The 21,691-nt window shown below is 38.1% G+C and overlaps 2 protein-coding genes across 2 annotated transcripts in view; one reads left to right on the top strand and one right to left on the bottom strand.

The window, feature by feature from the left end:
- Positions 1-21,691, bottom strand: part of dcst2 (DC-STAMP domain containing 2) — a 32,917-nt gene that overhangs the window by 3,149 nt on the left and 8,077 nt on the right. The window contains exons 4-13 of the mRNA XM_089117717.1: positions 9,785-9,898; positions 5,424-5,700; positions 4,572-4,742; positions 4,011-4,112; positions 3,710-3,904; positions 2,937-3,002; positions 2,583-2,796; positions 1,946-2,103; positions 834-998; positions 507-674 (exon numbers count right to left, since the gene is read on the bottom strand). Of these exons, the coding sequence (XP_088973843.1) occupies positions 507-674; positions 834-998; positions 1,946-2,103; positions 2,583-2,796; positions 2,937-3,002; positions 3,710-3,904; positions 4,011-4,112; positions 4,572-4,742; positions 5,424-5,700; positions 9,785-9,793 (1,525 nt within the window). The 5' untranslated portion in view covers positions 9,794-9,898. The remainder of the gene's footprint in view (positions 1-506; positions 675-833; positions 999-1,945; positions 2,104-2,582; positions 2,797-2,936; positions 3,003-3,709; positions 3,905-4,010; positions 4,113-4,571; positions 4,743-5,423; positions 5,701-9,784; positions 9,899-21,691) is intronic.
- Positions 9,597-21,076, top strand: dcst1 (DC-STAMP domain containing 1). Its single transcript, XM_089117720.1, has 13 exons — positions 9,597-9,720; positions 9,834-9,973; positions 10,076-10,247; positions 10,341-10,484; positions 10,563-10,684; positions 11,812-11,966; positions 13,008-13,107; positions 13,179-13,274; positions 14,363-14,489; positions 16,944-17,060; positions 18,315-18,457; positions 19,782-19,892; positions 20,517-21,076. The coding sequence occupies exons 1-13, from the start codon at positions 9,612-9,614 to the stop codon at positions 20,754-20,756; spliced, it is 1,776 nt and encodes a 591-aa protein (XP_088973846.1). The 5' UTR covers positions 9,597-9,611; the 3' UTR covers positions 20,757-21,076.

Raw genomic sequence — 21,691 nt, 5'->3', positions numbered from 1 at the left:
TTCTTTGTATTGTAACCAATAATTTTGTTTTGTTTTGTTACAACTGCTTCCAGTGAGACTTTACGTATTAAAATAAGGCTCAAACAAGAAAAACCACAAGGTAGTCTTCTACGTCATTCATTCCTAAATAACTTCAACCTGTGGGCGGGTGAGTACTATGGCTACTTGAAGAATCATTGGGTTAAAGTGATAAGATAAAAAGACACACCAAGTAATGGCCTATGTCTATTGTTTTTCTGTGATTGGTCGCGTTGTAGAATAGGTCTGGTTAAAAAATCTATTTACTATGATTTAAATATTCAGAAAACAACTGTAGTTGCTTTCTAGCTTAAGTGTCAGTAAAAAGATCATAAAACGTTTTGAATTGACATATCAAAAGCACATTTGTGAGTAAGCAGATTAAACTCTTTTGACTGGTCAAACGTTCCATCTGCTGTTCCAGTGTCGACCATTAGGAGTCACTCTAAAACAATAGACTCCATGTACAGTGTGGTGTGTACTTGTACCAATGAGCAGGTATCTCATGTAGTCTGGCTCCAAAGGCTTCATGAGACATTTCTTGCTAAGCACAGTGATATTTCCTTTCTGCAGGATGTCAAAAGAGGCTGCAATGTCCCTAAAGATATCTGAGGCGTAGCCAGATCCATTCACTTGTACTGCCACCACTACAGGAGCTGGAGGTGAACAAAAATTGTGAATAACAAAATATGCTAGAAGAATTTATAGAGAAAGTAAGCAAACCATTGACTTATAACAGCCATTGAATTATTATGCAGTGCGCAATTCAACAAAAACATACATCGAAACCATGCTATGGTTTTAGTCTTGTGTACCTTGGGTCACGATTTCACCCTGGGCCTGGTGGTGTACCAGCTCAAACACCCAGAACACCATGAGGTCAACAGCTATCAGTATTACTGTCATGACCATATACCTGAACAAAGACAACGTCTGACCTGCCATAGCCCGTCTCTCTCTCGCAGTCAGGAACAGAGAGCCTGAGGAAGACATGAGAGCCATTATTAGAGTCATTCTAGCTCTTGGCCAGATGTGTGTATCTCTGTGGAGCTTTTTAGGTTTTGAACTGGTTTTGTAGCCTTGTGTACCCTACTATCAATCAAAGGTTTGGGGTTAGTGTGTTTTCTTAAAATAATAATTTTATTCATCTTTAGGTTTCTATTCATCAAAAAAAAAAAGTATCACAATTCCCACTAAAATATTAAGCAGCACAACTGATAACAACCAAATCAAAATTGATAATAACAAGGAATGTTTCTTGAGCACCAAATCAGCATATTAGAATGATAGATCATGTGACACTAAAGACTGAAGTAATAACTACTGAAAATGTAGCTTTGCCAGCACGGGAATAAATTAAATTTTTAAATGTATTAAAATAGCATACGTGTAGGCTATTTCCCAATATTATTGTTTTTACTGTATTTGACCAGTTGTGATGTTTTATAGGTTAATATGCCAAATTACTGTAGAGTTTGATTGGATGTATGACCTTTGACAGAAAAAGTTATTTTTTTTATCCCACAACAGACGTGCAGCACATTTTTTGGGGTCACCAGAAGTGTCCAAGAGCAGTTTGCTTTACTACAGCAGTTTGACCTTTTGACCTGCGTCTTTCTGAGTGTGAAACATTCCCTGTTTTCTGTTACTTGTCTTGTTGATCTTTCCCTTGTGAGCTTTTTCTCATCTTTCCTTGTTGATCTCTCACTGCTCGGGGTCCTCCTCCACATTTTTGAACCTCTCAGCCTCTTTCAGCTCTATTTCTCTTATCTAAATGTCTATGAACATTCTTTCCTTTCTTCCTTCCTCTTTCTTGACCCTTCACCCTACACCATCTATCTGCTAATGGACACACACACACACACACACACACACACACACACACACACACACACACACACACTTATTTAAATAAGTATACACTCACAGGGCCTGATGTAGGTGAGAGTTTCTCTGTGGCTGAGGGGAAGTACTGCTGTTTTGCCCTGTCCGGAGAGCTTCCTGTCTAGCTCAATGAACTGGTCAGTTATGTAGATGTTCTCAAATTTATCATTATGAAGGTATCGATTTTTGTAAAGAACGGCCCTGTTCACAAACACAGAAAAGGACAATGGACATCACACAAATACAAATGAATATACTCTTACAAACCCCCAAATATGATCATCCCTTTGTAAAAATCCTTATTCTCTTATTTTAGGACTACAATCTCAACAGCTTTATTCAGTTCCATTTTACAAGATGTAAACAACACTGGTCCAGAAGCACTTCCTGTTTCAGTTTTTTAAAACTACATAAAAGCTGGGATAAAATACAACCAACAGAACATATAAAACTGAATCAAATAGTTAAACAAACATCTTTAAGATGTTTTCTTTACATGTGAAATAAAGAAACAGGAAGTGTTTCTGGACCAGTGTTGTTTACATCTTGCAAAATGGTCTATACAAAATGTTAACAAACAGATTTTAATAAAATAATTCCATGACAGTACCGACATGTGTAGATCTAAATGTGTGTGATTTATTGACTATGGCATGTTGTATTTAACAGGAAGTACATACTGAAGATACATGAAGAGAAGCATGAAGAAACCCATGTATGCAAGTAGAACCTTGAGCTCCAGGAGGAGGCCCATCTGCTCAGACACCTCCTCCATGATACCCTGAGCAGCATCCTGCATGGACTGACTGTTGTTCAGATGCAGATCAAAGTTGATGGAGGAAGAAATGTTGAATTCAAATTCTTTTTTAATTCGATCGAATGCCGCAATGGTTGCTAGAAGTGACAACAACAAAAATGGCAATAACTAAATAACAAAAGTTTTTTTCTGAACTGAAGTTTTAAAACGTTTTTAAAGAATCAGTCCATGCATACTGTTTAACATATGTAAATTTCAGAAGGTGAACTTTACTTACGATAAGCCAAAGCAGTCTTCAAGTGGTCAGCAATATATGATGGTAAGATGCAGAATAACTGTCCCACTGAACGAAAAGACAATTAAAAAAGGCATTAGTTTAAAAAACATCTGTGAAAATAGCAAATTTTAGTAATGGCCGTATAGAGCATTTTGCAAGATGTAAACAACACTGGTCCAGAAGCACTTCCTGTTTAAGTTTTTTAACACTACATAAAAGCTGGGATAAATTACAACCAACAGAAAATATCAAACTGAATCAAAAAGTTAAACAACTATCTTTAAGATGTTTTCTTTACACGTGAAATAAAGAAAACAGTTACAAACTGAAACAGGAAGTGTTTCTGGACCAATGTTGTTTACATCTTGCAAAATGGTCTATAGGATTCATTTTAGCGCTGAGAGGTTATGTTTGGATTTGCAGTCAGTCTGTTGAGAAATGTGAGAGATGCATACACATGGGAACACAACCACCCCACTCATACTGTAGCATTTAGGGTACTTAAAAGTGACAGACTGCTCCCACAAGAACACACTGTAAATAAACCTTTGTATTTATTGAGCATGTGAGATGAACAGTACTTAAGAGGCTCTGTCACAGGAACCATTTTTCACAGTTTCGACAACGTTAGAAGAGATCAAATATACCGAAACCAAATCACTGTGATGCAGAAAATAATGCAGTAAGGAATCAGCGTGCTGTGGATATATGATTTCCTGTAAAGAGGGTAATGACAGGGCTTTTAAGGGACTAATCATATGCCAGAGACGCACCGCGTGCGAGCCCGCAGAGAGACTGGAATCCATCTAGGATGTGGCAGAGAAAAGAGAACACAGAGAGCAGCTCCATGCAGTTCTCACGGCCTTCTTGGAACAGCTTAGTGCACTTCTGATACGGCAGACCCAGCTTGTCATTACACACATCACCAATATCTGCCATGAAGTGCAGTACCTTTCTTAGAACACGAGCTGAAAAGGAAATAGAGAGAGAGAGACTCAAACCTCAATAAACATGAAAGAGTATAGGCCCAGATGATGGCGTTATCCAGGATGTTTGGTCGACTGATTCACTCACCAACATGACGCACAGATTCCGTCAGAGCTCTGATGAGGTTTTGTACTCGGCCTGCCATTGAGTAAGCATTCCTCGCAATCTCCTTAATCTTACTCAGGGCCGCTAAAAAAAGGCATTTTTAGAATATCAAAACAAAAATATGTACAACAAACAACTGTATTTTTAAGTAAACCAAAAGACTTTGAGAATATATATACACACACATACAGGGTTAGTTGTAGAAATATTTTAGCCACTATATTAAATAAATATATTATATTTTATTATTATAATGGTAAAATCAAACAAATTTTTTTCTGCAAAACAGAAGACATTTTGAAGAACTGATTTTGTCTACACAGTGAATCGTATGGACAAAAAATAAACAAATACTGAGACATCTACTGTGTTTTGCAGAAAAAAAGGTGAGGGTGAATAAATGATGATAATTTACTCTTGTACACTATCTTTTCAAGTGAATAAAGTGAAATTCTAAATATTCTCCCTATTTAGTTTAGAGCAGATGTTGGTGTTTTTGAAAGAGGGGGATTGTTGACATGATGATCTTGCAGATGGACTCACGTAGCAGTGGGTTGGCGGCACGCTGTAGGAGTTGTTGGGTCTGATTCATGGCAAGTTCTGTACCACAGATCACACTGTCTGCGGCCCGTTCAACATTCTCCATTGTGTTACTCACGGGGCCATGGATAACCAAGGTACAGATGAGGAAAAGAAGGAGTTTTTTACCCCTGGCTTAAAAGCAAAAAAAAAAAAAAATGTGTGAGAGGTGTTATGATGAGCAATACAATTAGGAAAACTAAGAGGTGATAAATTATTGATGATGATAGTAATAATTAATAAATCATACAGATGATTTCAGAGTAGTTTTAAAGCTAATTCAAAGGAGATTTAGAGGAGACTAGCGCTGTGAAAATCAAATTCTTCCCTACTATATAGTACACGAAAAATCAAGCCAACAAAGTAATATGTCCGAAAATTAAGTCCCAAATCACACACTATACACAATGTAAAATGCACTATGTACTCAGTTGTTATAATTGTACCATACATTTTATATGTTAATGTTTTGCTATATTTGTACATTACCGATTACATTTTTACAGTTTAAGAACTTGTGTTTTTTTCTTAATTGTTTTGAATATTTACATTTAGATGAAATTCATATAGTGGTCATGTAAACAGCCTATACAAGCATTATAAATTGTAGGCCTTTAACCTTTCCCCCATGGACAGCAAAAGTGGAAATATTCATTCTTTTCTTATTTTTTTTCTTTCCTTTCTGACAAATAGCCCAGGTCTCCCCTATATCTGCTCATATTATAGGCTTAAATTTTAAATTATATTTAGCAACTTAACGTGTTCACATGTTCCAACACAGAATACGTTTATGAAAGATTGACAGTGTTTAGTTACTCGAGCACAGCATTGGGATCATCAGCATGACGTTGGTGCGCACGCGGCCGGAAAGACCCGATCCAAACCCAGCCAAAGCGGCGATGATGCCGGTAGTGGTGACGCAGAACCAGAGATCGTTGTTCTGGATGAACAGCGCTGTCATACCGTACACTGAAGCGAGGAACAAACCCAGAGTAAATCCAGCAAGGCTGCGCTTCACCTGACGTATCGCTGAGCGACGCCTACGCGATATTTTCCTACCGAGAGACATTAAAAAGGTCCATTTAGAGCCATCCTAAAGAGAAAGGAAGTACAAAAATAAAAAAGGAAGCAACTTTATTAGATGTTTAGCCATTAAAAAAGGAAATATGAATTGTTAGTTAGGCCTATAACTTACCTGTCCACTGTAGAGCTTGCAGTAATAACTTGCTTTTCAAAGCAAAATAACGTTATAGCAAACGTTACTCAATTTTTGATCCAAGTTTCACTTTTATATTGACAGGTAAACGGATGATGTATTTCTGGCCCCATTCAAATACTTATACTAAAAATGTAAAAACGGTTTTTTTTTTACACCTAATCCACGGGGTTCAATCTAACGGAATATTGTTGCATCTTTTAAAACGGCTTTCTTTAGCAGTCAGTGTTCTTGTATAGCAGTGAAGAAGAAACCAGCAATGGAGTGTCTTGGGGAAACCAGATGTAAAACACCCCACTCAAGTGTGTTTATCTTACATTTTGTTTTTAGATAACACTCAAAATTTATTAGTAGCTGCCCAGCATAGATTTGACTCTTTTTTTGGTGTGAATTTGCAGCATTGGAGCAGGTGTGTAAGCGCATTCTGCCACCTAGAGTTCATAGGTTACTGTTTGGCCCCTTGTCAGAGTTTCCTGTGGTCCGACGTCTCACGGGGGCTGTGTTTGGAGCTTTGAGTGGTGTGGGTAGGTAGCTTTGCAAAATCTGGTAAGCATACTAATGTTACCATTAAAAAGTGTGGGGTCTGTCTGTAAGATTTTTAAAGTGTTTTTTTTTTTAACATCTGTCTCTTATATATATATGTATATATGAAGAGTTCAGATGCAAAAGCCTCTAAGTGCCATTTGAAATTTTCTTCTAGAATGATCATTTTTATCAAGCTTGTATATTTAAGTTCAGTGATTTCACTTAAATGGCAATGATAATTACCTATTAATTGTTATTTAAGTGAAATTACTGAACTTAAATATACAAGTTTGATAAAAATCATCATTAAAGAAGAAAATTTCAAATGGCATTTAGAGGCTTTTGCATCTGAACTCTTCATATATATATATATATATATACACTCACCGGCCACTTTATTAGGTACAACTGTCCAACTGCTCGTTAACACTTAATTTCTAAGCAGCCAATCACATGGCGGCAACTCAGTGCATTTAGGCATGTAGACATGGTCAAGACAATCTCCTGCAGTTCAAACCGAGCATCAGTATGGGGAAGAAAGGTGATTTGAGTGACTTTGAACGTGGCATGATTGTTGGTGCCAGAAGGGCTGGTCTGAGTATTTCAGAAACTGCTAATCTACTGGGATTTTCACGCACAACCATCTCTAGGGTTTACAGAGAATGGTCCGAAAAAGAAAAAACATCCAGTGAGCGGCAGTTCTGTGGGCAGAAATGCCTTGTTGATGCCAGAGGTCAGAGGAGAATTGCCAGACTGGTTCGAGCTGATAGAAGGGCAACAGTGACTCAAATAACCACCCGTTACAACCAAGGTGGGCAGAAGAGCATCTCTGAACGCACAGTACGTCGAACTTTGAGGCAGATGGGTTACAGCAGCAGAAGACCACACCGGGTGCCACTCCTTTCAGCTAAGAACAGGAAACTGAGGCTACAATTTGCACAAGCTCATCGAAATTGGACAATAGAAGATTGGAAAAACGTTGCCTGGTCTGATGAGTCTCGATTTCTGCTGCGACATTCGGATGGTAGGGTCAGAATTTGGCGTCTACAACATGAAAGCATGGATCCATCCTGCCTTGTATCAACGGTTCAGGCTGGTGGTGGTGGTGTCATGGTGTGGGGAATATTTTCTTGGCACTCTTTGGGCCCCTTGGTACCAATTGAGCATCGTTGCAACGCCACAGCCTACCTGAGTATTGTTGCTGACCATGTCCATCCCTTTATGACCACAATGTACCCAACTTCTGATGGCTACTTTCAGCAGGATAATGCGCCATGTCATAAAGCTGGAATCATCTCAGACTGGTTTCTTGAACATGACAATGAGTTCGCTGTACTCAAATGGCCTCCACAGTCACCAGATCTCAACCCAATAGAGCATCTTTGGGATGTGGTGGAACGGGAGATTCGCATCATGGATGTGCAGCCGACAAATCTGCTGCAACCGTGTGATGCCATCATGTCAATATGGACCAAACTCCCTGAGGAATGCTTCCAGCACCTTGTTGAATCTATGCCACGAAGAATTGAGGCAGTTCTGAAGGCAAAAGGGGGTCCAACCCGTTACTAGCATGGGGTACCTAATAAAGTGGCCGGTGAGTGTATATCGTATGTCTCTTATGAACACCAAGGCTGCATTTATTTAAAGGGGTGGTATAATACCCCTTTCACAAGATGTAAAATAAGTCTTTGATGTCCCAAGAGTATGTATGTGAAGTTTTAGCTCAAAATACCGTACATATATTTTTATATAAGATGTCATTTTTTGAGGGTGAGTAAAAACCACAGACAGTAAAAGAAATGAACACAGTGACCCCATTGATTTCAATGGAGAAGACTGATTAAATTCCTGCCTGATGTCTGAGCAACTGCACAGGCTCAAACTGAGCTTGACGACAGTCGACAGTTGTAAATCTTCTAGTAGCTGTGCTTAGACAAATCTGAATCACCGAATTCCTCAAAAACGTAATTTTTTGTCCCGTTGCTTTTATGAACTTTCTATCTATGGACTTCTCCCTTGACTTTATGGCTCCATGTACCCCTGATTGCCTTATAGGCAGTAAAAGATTGCCTGCGAGCTTTTCCTCCTGTCTATATGGTAATGTCTCTATTGTGCGATAGAAAGTTGCGTGGTTATGACACAATCGTCAGCCTGTTTTTACAAAAACTGCTTCTACAGGGCCGTAACGTAAGATACAGTAAGTAATGAAGTCCTTTTATACATTGTCGTGTTTCTTTACAAATAAATAATGAACAAATTAAGTCTTTGGACACCTCAGATGTAAAGTTATTCGCTGTCAAAGTGACGCCAAAATGAATGGGAGTCAATGGGATGCTAACAGCAGGTGAAGTTCTTCTACAATGGCGGCTCCCGTGAGGCTTCAACTTCCGCTGATGAATTACCCCCTTGGTAAACACACACAGTTTTTGTGTTTGTCCCTTTAAATGCAAATGAGCTGCTGTTCCCAGCACAGTGGGCAGATGAGTGTTACCAGAAGTATGATAATTATCGTATTTGTACGATAATTTTGACCTCTGTACAATCAATGATGAAAAAAATCCTATAATGTACGATAATTTCTGAATTTTGTGACACAATCGGAGGTCATTGTAACCATAGTGCTTCTATACTCATTGATTTAGCTGTGGATCTATGTCATGATTGTGAGTGAGCACGGCAGAGTGAGAGAAAGCGAAAGATCTTGTGTGTGTGGGCCTTATGAAAGCTACATTCCCCGTCAACAATCCAGTTAATTTTTAGTTTTATATTGATCATTTATGTCCTCCACATTGAATGAAGTCATTGAAAATTTGTTAACGAGGAAAGCACAAATAATTGGTCCCAAAAAAGTACAGTTGTAATTGAAATCTTTTTTTTAACATTATAAATGTATTTACTTATACTTTTAATTAATTTAATGCATCCTTGGTGAATTTAATATCTTAAGTCTATTTGACCCCAAAATTTTTAATGGTATTCTATAAATGATTGTTTCATGAATTATACAGTACAATTAACATGTGATGCTAATCTTTAACCTGTTTTTAAGGGTTATTTTACGGACTCATGCAAAATATTGCCATGACAGCTATACAACGTGTTGTTGTTGGGTGTGTGTTCGTAGGCAAGTACACTGCAGAAAGTAAACATTTGATAAAAAATATTATATTCTGCTTCAGTGCATATGCTTTTTTTTACTTACAGGTGTCTGCGTTATGTGTTCTGTATGGTGTGTTTGTGTAGGTCTGTGTTGCCTTGGAGGCATGTTTTCCAAACTGTTCCGCTGCTCCGTTCTCCTGATGTTTCCTAGTATGATTGGATCTCAAGGTCGGACATACCTGATGGTTTTTGTGCTGCATGGACTTTACCATGGTAAAAATCTTAGGGACAGGAATATTCAACTTTGTGACTTAAAATGACACTACAAAGCACATACCTCAAACATAGACTTTCTTTAGACCCATCTCCTGTGCTCTTCCCATCAGGCCCAATTGCAAACATCCAGCATAACGTGCAGGATGTGGCTTCCTCCATGGGTTGTAACATAGACCTGCAGATCACACACAGCAAGGTGATGTGGAGAATGCTGACAGAGCCTTACGTGCAAGTAGTGCAGGAGATAGTGGTGAGTCCTGACACCTGAGTGTGAATCTATCTACAATTTGCTGATCATGTAATTATGCTGATCAGTCATGGAAATCTGTTCCACAAACATCTTTATTTTTAGAATGACAGTGAGGAATTTCAAAAAATCTCTGAAAAAGTGAGCAAAAAGTTCCAGAAGATCCGGGATGAGGTAATGGGACGGTACGGATTTGACTCTCTTGGTAAGGAGTCCGTCCATACGGCCAACAGCACTCAGGAGGAGTATGTAGAGAAGACTAGAGCCCGTTGTGACTGTGAGTGTAAATGAGAAGAAAACAAGCTATTATAGACTGTGTATGATAGAGGTTTTAAGTTTAGCTTTGTCTAAATGATGTTATGTGTAACAGATGTGGTGCAGCAGGGAATTAGCAGATGTCAGGATTGGTTCAGTACTAAGTGGAAAGAGTGTATGAATACCATTCAAGCGCCTCTTATAAACAACTTTCTCTGCATACCTATGCAATTCCACTTCCTGTGTGATATCATGAGAGGTAATATTTGCATGTTCTATCTTATTTTTAAATTTACAAATCAGGATTATTAATTTTTTCCCTCCCTTTCTCTCTCAGTGATGACATCATGGTGCACAGAGAAAATCCCAGTTGAGGGAAACTTTGGTCAGACCTTTGACAAACTAAACGACTCCATCAACAGGCTTGCAGAACACTTCACCACCAATGTAGTGCTTAAGGTATAGCAAACCCCCTGAGTTTTAATATAAAAAGGTAAAAATCTTACGATTGCCACACCTCCTCCAAAACACATGAATGCACACAGCCAGAGCAGAGTCTGCAAAGCGTCACAAGAGAGAGACGACGTTAAATAACCTCATGCTTTAGGGTGCTTTCACACCTGCCTCGTTTAGTTTGGTTGAATCGTACTAGAGTTCGTTTTGGTCATTGGTGCGGTTCATTTGGGCTGGTGTGAATGCAACAATCGCACTTCGGGTGTGCAACAAAAGAGGACGAGGTCTAGGTACGCTTTCAAATGAACTCTGGAGCGTTTCGATTGTGGTGAGAATGTGATTCAACCTCGAACAGACCCAACTACCAAAGAACTGCGCATTTTTTGGACTAAACCAGCTGCCATAGTCCACTGCGCTGTACATTATGGGATGAGGACTAATATTTGTTGACCGTTTGCACAGACAAACTTGGAGTTGTGAGGCAGTGCGGAGCCTCATAGAAATGTAATCATTTAAATTAAATTTAAATGATTATTAGGCCATTTAAATCAGACAAGTCGACCGGAGAGATTTAATTTTGTCTGTCATTTCATTTTTTTCCCGGCCAATGTCCGGTAATCCCAACTTTCAAAAACTCAAAGAACAGCGAATTCTGACCAATCGAAGAGCAGTTATGGAAATCTGTTCAAGACACATCTGGCCAACGAGTGATGTTGATGTTGTCATGTGACTGCATTTTGGGTCGTTTCATCATCTCATCAACTGATTTGGACCAGGGAAATCAGTGTGGCGTGAAAAGGAACCAAAACGCCTGAAAAAAGCTACAAAGTATAATTTTTCGCCCTTGGTTCCAACCATATGAACTGAACTACAGATGTGAAAGCACCCTTACAATAATAATGAACATAAACAATTTACAAGAGCTCTGACTTGTACCACTTGACTGCTGCATGTTAATTTCAGCTGTAAGTCAACAAGTCAATATTTTTTTATATTTTTATTTTCTTTGTTTATTGATTGCTATCAGGATGTGAAGACAGTTTCAACCAGTAATAATAAAGTGTTCATGAAAAACATTACCTACCCTATCTATAATAAAAATAAAAAAAATCTTCTTATGATTTGTCTTTAAGAATTTGGAGCAGCAGTCAGTATTTGGAGTGAACGTCCTCCAGAATTTCTCTAAGGAGCTGAGCCGTGCATTTCAGGAGAAAATTGTAATTGCTGAGAAGATAGCTGGGGTGATTGACTTCCTTCTCTCGTTCACCTTCATCACGGTGTTCACCTCGTAAGTTCTCACTCCTTCCTTAAGCGCCGTTGTGCTACATGTGACCTTACAACGCATTCTCATCCTTTAACGTCATATAGAACGCTATATGAAAAAAACGCCGCTATACTACGCACATGGCACCCTTTATAGTTAATATAACACGCGCTGTGAGGGCTAAGTTTAGGTGTGGGGTAGGGTGTGCGTGTCATATTCACGCTAAAGGATTTATGACGTCTTGGGTTAGCGTGTTATATTAACGATAAAGGGTGCCATGTGCGTAGTACAGCGCCGTTTTTGCATATAGCGCTCTATATGACGTTAAAGGATGAGAACGGGCTGCAAAGGTACAACTTTGTCAAAGGTACAAAAATGTTTCTTGCACTCCAAATCAGCACAATAGAATGATTTCTGAAGGTACAGTAATTTCTGGAGTAATAGTCAGCTTCGGCATCACAAGAATAGATAAAGTTTTACAATTATAAATTATAATTGAATACAAAAATTATAATTGAATACAGTTATTTTACTTCTTTCAAAAACATAAAAATAATTTATATATATATATATACAGTATATATATATATATACAGTATTTATATATATATATATATATATATATATATATATATATATATATACACACACAAAATTATAAACACAACACTTTTGTTTTTGCCCCCATTATTCATGAGCTGAACTCAAAGATTTAAGACTCTTTCTGTTTCTAAATCTCTTGTGTTTCTACGTACACAAAAGGCCTATTTCTCTCAAATACTGTTCACAAATCTGTCCTTTGCCAAGATAATCCTTCCACCTCACAAGAAGTGTGGCATATCAAGATGTTGATTAGACAGCATGATTATTGCACAGGTGTGCCTTAGGCTGGCCACAATAAAAAAACACTCTAAAATGTGCAGTTCTACTGGATTGGGGGGGGGGTTTGGGTGTCCGGTGGACGTAGCATGTTCCTGCAGGTTATCAGAGAACCAGGGCATCTTTCTCCTTTTTTATCAAATGTTCAGGGGGTTTTTTTTTTTATTGTTTTTTTTTTTTTTGCAGAGCATTTGGATATGTTCGCCAATTTTGCAGAGACATTCATTTCGACAATGTCTACATAACTACTTACTTCAGACAGATTGATGCTCGAAGAAAAAGAGCTGTAAGTTATAATCTTAAAAGTACACGTGACATTCATATCCGTGTTTGCACTAATCTGAGCTTCTGTTTCAGGGAAAGAGGCATTTGCTACCACTGAAGAAAGCAGAGCAAGAGAGATTGATCAACCCATGGAGCTTATTTATCCACTCCAGCGAGCTCATGCCTGTGGTACTTTTTTAGGGCTGTGTGATAATATGGTCCCTGTGTTCAGCATTTAATTCATGTTCTGATAATCAGATTGTGTATTACAAATGGAGCAGAGTTAAAGGTGAAGTGTGCCATAAACAGAATCGGTAATATAATGTTTTCAAACAGGCTTTTCAAACACTCACTCAGAAAGATAATTGGCTTTATGCACAGCTTCACTACTTCCTGAACTTCAGCCAGCTCCTTGTTTACAGTCAGCCATTATTGGACAAACTGCCAGGTTAATCCAGGTGTGTCTGACCTCAGTAGTCACAACCATAGACATCATATAGGTAGACGCCCCATCGACCGCTACAGCCTAATGGCACGGATGAGCCGCATCTTAAACCGGTTATCCGCTCCGCTCAGTCTAATCTGTTTGGCAGGTGATATGAGCTGTCAGCACATTTAACGAATCATATCTCACTGAATACGGAAGAGATTTTCACGCGGGGTATTTTGCTGCAAAGGTCATACATGTAGCTATAATACAGGACACATGGGATATTTTATTCCCAAAATACAAACTTTAGTCAGGTAATGTTTAATGTTTAATTCATATTTGTGAAAAGTAATTCCTAAGCGATGGTCCGCCGATTTGAGCAGGGAATATGCTGCACAGTGCTCTGGCATCTACTGCTGCTATGCAACACAATAGGAATACGACCGGTTTAAGATGGCGGCCGCATTTCTCAGTGCCCAGCAGCCAATAGGGCATCTAGTCTCTATGTGATATCTATGGTCACAACAACAATAATCAGGCACACCTGAATTAATCAAGTTTGTCCAATAATGGCAGACAGGAAACAAGCAGCTAGTGCAGCTGTGCATGAAGCCAATTCATCCCTTTGTCTGAATCAGCACTGCTGTGTTGAGTTGGTGAGGACCCTTAAAGAAACAGCAATGTTTTGGTGGTGCCACAGAGCCAAAGTGTTGGTGCATTTCAGGGAAATAATGGCTGGCTTATTACTTACTTTGCAAACAGGAAAGCATTTATGTATTTTATAATAAGCTGAAGTTTTTTTTTTTTGTTTGTTTGTTTTGGGTCTGAAACAATGTCTCTCGTGCAGATTGTGGGCTTCCTGCAAGTCGCATCTCTGGCTCTGTTTGTGTGTGTTCTGCTGGCTGTGGATGGAATCCTGTACAACATATTTGACCTCATCCGAAGACACACTTTCACCACTTACTCTGTTACTAGTGAGCACAAATACAGACATATACATGAGCAGTGTTTTCCTTCGAGATTGAATGAATTAACATGTGACTTTACTTTAAAGGAGAACTCCGCTCAATTTTAACATTGAGCTAATTTTTTTGGAGTGCTGTCAGTAGACAAAAAATGACAAACATTTGTTATCCTGTTTTTAAAAATTTGTACCCTGTTGACTTCAATGGGTCAAGTTCTAAACCTGCTTTTAGCCTCTTAACATCCTTGATTTGTCATTACAAGTTCACAGCCATGTGAGCGGTGTTATTAAGAGTGACCACGCTCAATCGGACTGCAGTAGATGTGAAAGATATAGGGATGGGACGATAACCGGTTTCACGATAAACCGTGATAAAATGTACTGACGGTTAGTATTATCGTTTAAAATTTAATTATCATTAAAACCGTGTTTGATTATCGTGATTTTAATAACTCACTGAATCCTGTCGGCTAGTCTGACGCAGGCGCGCAGCACGCAATATTTTTTTAAATTACTATTCGAGAAGGAACGGTGGAAGGCAGTGACTGTGCTCAGGAGATTTTTCAGCCTTTTAAGAGGACCAAATCTGAGGTGTGGTCATATTTTGGGTTTTACAAAAAACTATTAAAAATAACTTTTGGAAAAAACAATCACAGTCCTGGACAGTGAGTGAGCTTACACATTAAGATAATATCGGATTTTCTCCAGTCATGGTTAAAAAACAAGCTAACAATCCTTGCTAACTAGCGTTAGTGAAGTGGCCAGACGGATCTTTCTGCATCCACCTAAGCTCCGCCCACAAAAAAACGTCACCATGTTTACCAACTGTAAAAGGGTCTACAGAATCTTGCTTAAAAACTGCATAGAGAGGCTTGTTTTATTTGTTGTTTGTTGATTTTCAATTATAAAACTTGTTGAAATGTTTTCAGTGTGAGCATCAGTTCTTTTTGAGCACTTTCATAAATTTTTAACAAAACCGTGATAATATTGATAATCACGATTATTTTGGACACTATAATCGTGATATGAAATTTTCATACCGTCCCATCCCTAGAAAGATATGAATAAAAATGATGTTAAATCAGCCAGCGCACTTCCTGTATTTACTTCCTGTTTTCGGTCGAAGTCCACAGTAGTCGATTGTCGAGTTCGTGCGCATAATCATTGGTATCTAAGCTATAACGCGCGAACTCCACAATCGATTACTGTGGACTTCGACCAAAAACAGGAAGTAAAAACAAGTATGTGCGCTAGCTGATTAAACAGTTTGAGCGTGGTCACTCTTAAAGGGATAGTTCACTTTGAAATAATTTTTTGATATGTTTTAGCTTACCTCAAGGGCATCCAAGATGTAGGTGTCTTTGTTTCCACAGTATTTTCAATTTTGACATTTTTCAGTCAAACCGTTGTTGTCTATCAGTCATACACTGGAGGCAAAGGAGGTCCACCAAAAAGCATGCACAGAGAAGTCAAAATTAAACATAATTTAATGACTCATAAGTCTAAGTACACATTGATGGCCTAAGACCCGAAACGAGCGTTTTTTTGTTTTTACCTCGTGTAATCCAAGTGATCTGAATCAGTTGTTCAATGTCCAACTGAACCGAACTGAATCAGTTCAATGTTACGCCGGAAGTGATCGCTTGTGTGTGACGTCACTCAATATTTACGCGGAGATTTCGGAAGTTTTCCCTTTTACTAAACATATTTAGATATACCGAAATCGTCTTCCAGTATATCTAAATATGTTTAGTGAAAGGTAAAACTTCCGAAATCTCTGTATAAACAAAGAGTGACATAGGCGCCCGTGGCATCAGATCATTTTGTCATGGCTATGATTACAAGAGGTAAAACGATAAATAAATAAATAAATAAATAAATACTGTTCGTTTTCTCACACAAACCGTTCGTTTCGTGTCTTAGGCCATCAATGTGTACTTACTGTACATGTACGAGTCATTGAATCATGTTTAATTTTAACTTCTCTGTGCATGCTCTTTGAGGTGAACCGATTGAGGACCCCCTTCACCTCCAGTGTATGACTGACAGACAACAACGGTTTGACCAAAAAATGTCAAAATTGAAAATGCTGTGGAAACAAAGACACCTACATCTTGGATCCCCTTAAAGTAAGCTAAAACATATCAAAAATTGATTCCAAAGTGAATTATCACTTTAATAAGACCACTCACATGGCTGTGCACTTGTAATGACAAATCAAGGATGTTAAGAGGCTAAAAGCAAGTTTAGAACTTGCCCCATTGAAGTCAACAGGGTGCGAATTTTAAAAAGAGGATTACACGGTGTAGGCAACACTGATTTTTGTCGTTTTTGTCTGCACTGACAGCACTCCAAATGTACAAAAAAATAAGCTCAATGTTAAAATTGACCGGAGTTCTCCTTTAATGCCTCCCATTATTTGATGTAAATAGTATGTTTTCTATCTTTATCTCTGCTTCTGAAGGTGTTCAACATGCAGACATTGTAATTGGTGGAGATTCCATGTTAGCCAGACTTCTGCGGAAAACCATTGGGGCCTTCAACACCTCCTCCAATCTTGATGTGCAATCAAGTAACTTGCGTAGGTTATCTACTATTTGGGTGTCAATATTCTTTCTTCAAGTGAGAAATTTACATGACAAATTCTGGACAAAAGAGATAATTCTGGAGAATCTCAGAGCAAGCTAAGAATAACTGCACAGGCACAAAAGCCCAGTGCAGATGAAAAAGAAAAAAAAAGATCTATAAGAAAATAATCTCAATACATCACAGTTTGGAATAAATATACTTCTCTTATGTTATCGGATCATGGCCTAGATACTGATATAATATTGTATTGCCAAGTCCCTGATATCTCAAGATCACACAAGGTCTCTGTTTGTTGCAGCAGCCCATACACTCCCACACTGATCTCAGCTAATGTGGGGTTTAATTCATAAACTGTTTCATTAGAAGAAAAATCTATTCAATTAAATCTCTATTCTGTTGGCTTTTTGTTTCAAAATACATTTTCGAAAATATCTGGTTTCATCTTAGTGTAATCTTACTGGCGTGGAGAAATGCACCAGCTTTAGTATTAGAGAGATTGTGAATGTACTTGTGAGTGGCTCAATGTTACAGTCGATCTTTTCTGAGGCCAAGTGACGTCTATGGGCTGACCGTCTATTTAATCTGATCAGAGTTAAACTCAAATCTCTGATTGTGCCTGTTTATCTCATCCAGATAGATCTAAACTAGACCGGTCACCAGACGCAGTACACCGGCAGACAGCTGATGAGAGGACTATTTATAACCCTAACATGACAGCATGCAAGCTAGACAATATAATGACGATACATCAGTTAGACGGCAGAGTCAGACATTGTATTCAGTTTGCTATGTAACCTGATCCAGTAATAGGTTATTTGTATATATGCTCAAAATTTTGGGGTCAGTAAGATTTTATTTTTGTAAGTAATGAATTCCTTTTATTCATTTATAAAGACAGTTATGTTTTAAAGGGTTATTATAGTTTTCAAATACTGTGAATGTTGTTCTTGAACCTATTCATTAAAGAATCTTGAAAAAAAAGAACCGTTTCCACAAAAATATTAAGCAGCACAACTGTTTTCCACATGATCATAATAGAAAATGTTCCAAATTTAGAAGGATTTCTAAAGGATCACGTGACAATGGAGACTGGAGTAATTGCTGCTGAAAATTCAGCTTTGCCATCATGGCAATAAATTACATTTTAAAATAAATAACTGGTATTAATTGTTAATAATTGCTGTTTTAACTAGTTACGGTCTCCTTTCTTACGTCTTTGCATCATTTGTTCTTTTTGTGTGTATAGATTGTTTGCCCCAGCCACATGCTCTGAGCCAGTCAAACTACTTGTGGATCTTCCTCCCCCTTTTCCTGATGTGCCTCATGTGCTGCCTGCAGGTATACACCAATCGCCTGCGCCGGGTCATCAGCACCTTCTACTTCCCAAAGGTAAGACTACCTGCCCCGTGAGCCCAGGTAACAGATTCACACTGACTCACTCTCGTCTTTGGGTCAAACAGTCCCATTAACTTCAGCAACAGTAAAGTGAACAGTACCCCATGAATGACTAATTTTGTTTGTTTGGATCGAGAGACAGAAGCTAGTACTCCTGGCAGCGTGTTTGTCATTAACAATATTGGTCAGTCATAAACATCAGAAGCTCCTTATGCTTTGTTTGGCTAAGAAGCTTAAGAGTTATTGTTCAGCATGTGCTGCTGCTTTCTAATGCTGATCACGTATAATATTGCGACAGATTTAGGAATAATAGCTGTTGGACCTGGGGTAATGTGTGGCATGCATCAAGCTAATGCTCTGTTGATGGGCTTTCACGTTTTTTTAACATAAGATTTTTGTGATTAAATGTTTTTTTTAATAATATTTCCTTTTTACTAACACATTTCTTGGACACTTTATAAAAGCATGTTCAACAATTAATGGCACCTTTATTGCCAGTGCAGACATTTCACAAAAGACTTCACTCAGCAGGAGAATATTTATTATTTCGCAGGCTGTTGTTTTGTCACTGTACACTTGGCACAGGAAGGCTTGAACAAATGCTAAAGGTCTCCTAGCATAATTGAAACAAACAAAAGGCACAATAACAGGCAAAATGGCGTCCTCTGATGTCAGTTCTCCAATTAAAATAAACTTTGCATTTTCCTTTTATATGAAATGGGGTCCATATTGCAAAAAAAAAAAAAAAAGAAAGAAAAATGCAGATTTCTCATGTTTTAAACAAATTTGTAATGCGTTTTATAATAAAAATGTTCTGACTTGAATAATGCATCTTTGGCTTAGTTCTGCACTGTTAGAACGTGTGCGACTAGTCCATGGAGTGAAGTAAAACCCCTACGCGATTTAATCGGTTTGGTCACGATTGTAACTGATATCCTGATTCAGCAAGTTCAAAGCACCTGAGACACAGTGTGCAGTGTAAAGGAAGGATACTTTCTCACACATACTGAGTGAAATCTGTGTTCTCTAGTGTTTGTGAGGCTAAAGCACTAATAAGATAAGAGGGTTAAAGTAATAGCATTAGATTTTCAGCATTTTGTGGGCCCGTGTCGGCATGAGGAGGATTACAGGCCCCCTGTGAACCCTGATTCAGCTAGTGCCACTAGTATTACCTCATTCGTGAAGACGTGCACACTGGTAGTGTTTTTATCCCTATAATCCTGCAGGAGAACACTGTACTGTCTTTATTCCTATTATCTGAAATCCATCTACAGCATTTCGCTGGATGAAACCCATCTGATCCGTCCTGCTTTTTCAGAGAGAAAAGAAACGGATCCTCTTCCTCTACAACCTACAGATCCAGAAACGGATCTCCTTCATCAACAGACAGCGTCATCGGCTGAGAAATCAAAAACAGACTTTTATAACGGTGTGTATTATATTTTGGTATAGAGAAAACAGAACTTTTTCTGTTGTTGAAGAGTTTCAGCTTACAACTTTCGAATTTTCACATCTCAATTTTAAAAATGCAAAATTCAGCACTCCACAGGTCATACAGTCATTAAAATCGAGTAAAAGCATGAAAACAGTAATATGTCCAAGTTGACAATGTAATGTTTCCGGATGACCTACTAATTCCAACGAGATTCTATCCTGAGGCCACAGGAGAGGATTTATGAATGGCAGGGAGTGAATTGACGCAACATGACAAATGTATGTCCAGATTACATTCATACTAAATAGATTTTTTGAAAAAGTTGCCAAGTATTTACTGCTTAAAATATGTATTTACTCAAAAGAGTACGTGATTTCAGATGCAGCATAAGTTGAAAACTTGGTTAGATTCATTTGGAAGTACTTCCCTTCTTATAAAAACTGACAAGCAAACTAAAACAATTGTATCATTCTTCACCAGCCGCACCTCTCCAGCTGTAGCAGTAAATGCACAACAATGGCCTTTCTTAGGGGTACATGCCAAAATACTGTTGATAAATGAGTGTCAAAATATATATTTATGATCTCATCTTCGAACCCTCCCTCTCTTCTCTGCCAGGTGCTGTCGGTTCTGTTGGCTCTTCTGAGGCGTGTGGGCTGTAGGTTGCACTGGTGCTGGGTGTGCGATAGGTTTGTGAAGCAGAAGGACGCTGTGCTGTGCAGTTCTGTAGGCTGCACAGTGATCTATTGCCAGCAATGCTGGACAGACCTGGGCAACATCTGCTACGCCTGCTTCCCTCATAACCGGTGTGGACCACAAGATCACGGCTATGATTCTGATGTGTACTACGGCTGCTGATGAACATCACTCCACCTTTAAAGTTCAGCTACTAGTCTCAAACTGCATTAATGGCTGATAAAACTTTTTTGATTTCAACACGTCTTCTATGGACAATTAAAGTGGGTCTGCTAAAGTGTAAACAATTGGAATTGGTTAAATCAAGTTTTATGTAAGCAAGTTTTTTACCCCAAAATGACTTTCATGGTGTCCCCTGCCCTACTCTATGTCTGAAACACTATACTGGTCATTTATATAGATTAGTGGAAACCATAAGAAAAGCAGCACACTTGACTATATACAAAATAAAAAAACTAATTCTACCTAGAATTTTGAGTGCACGTCCAACAGATACCTGGGTGAAAATAAGGATTTAAAATGTGAAAAAAATAAATAAAACTGCAAAAAAAATTCTAATTTTAGGACTTTCTATATACTTATTTGAGTGTTGTTTATGTAACTTAATGCATTTTTTTTTCAATTAATTTCTACCATATTTTGTCAAATCAACTTAAATAATTTATGTTGTTCAGATAACATAATATTTTGAGTTTCTGGTGATTAAATCAATCTCCTTCATTGACTTAACTCATTTTTTTAATTTCATTGAACTTAAAAAAATGAAGTAACCTGGTTTCCTTAAAAATTTAAGTTAAACCAAAATTTTTTTTTACAGTGTAGTCATGGGCTTATTTTTGGCTGCTGATAACTCAAAATTCAGAACCAAATAAATAAATTAAAAGGCTGGAAAATGTGGTCATGAACTGGCTTTTTATTTTTTTATATATTAAGGTCAACTTATGATGTTCGCTGTTTTTTTTTACATTAAAAAAACATCAAAATTAATAAGTAATAGGTTGTTTTCTACCCTAGTTTTGAGCCCAGCTCAATTACACCCTTTATAGGATATTTATCATACCAGCTGTTTAGGAATATGCGTATAATCCTGCCCGGAC

Source organism: Pimephales promelas, chromosome 12 (assembly GCF_988280905.1).
Source record: "Pimephales promelas chromosome 12, fPimPro1.hap1.1, whole genome shotgun sequence".
Taxonomy (NCBI): Eukaryota; Metazoa; Chordata; class Actinopteri; order Cypriniformes; family Leuciscidae; genus Pimephales; species Pimephales promelas.
This window is presented reverse-complemented; position numbering and strand designations above follow the sequence as displayed.

Bases quoted from the DNA above. Each gene is read 5' to 3' on its own strand.
- dcst1 (XM_089117720.1), top strand. From the start codon at position 9,612: ATGTTTTCCAAACTGTTCCGCTGCTCCGTTCTCCTGATGTTTCCTAGT. The intron at 13,275-14,362 runs GTACTTTTTTAG...TCTCTCGTGCAG, and splicing joins CCAGCGAGCTCATGCCTGTG to ATTGTGGGCTTCCTGCAAGT. The intron at 18,458-19,781 runs GTAAGACTACCT...CTGCTTTTTCAG, and splicing joins GCACCTTCTACTTCCCAAAG to AGAGAAAAGAAACGGATCCT.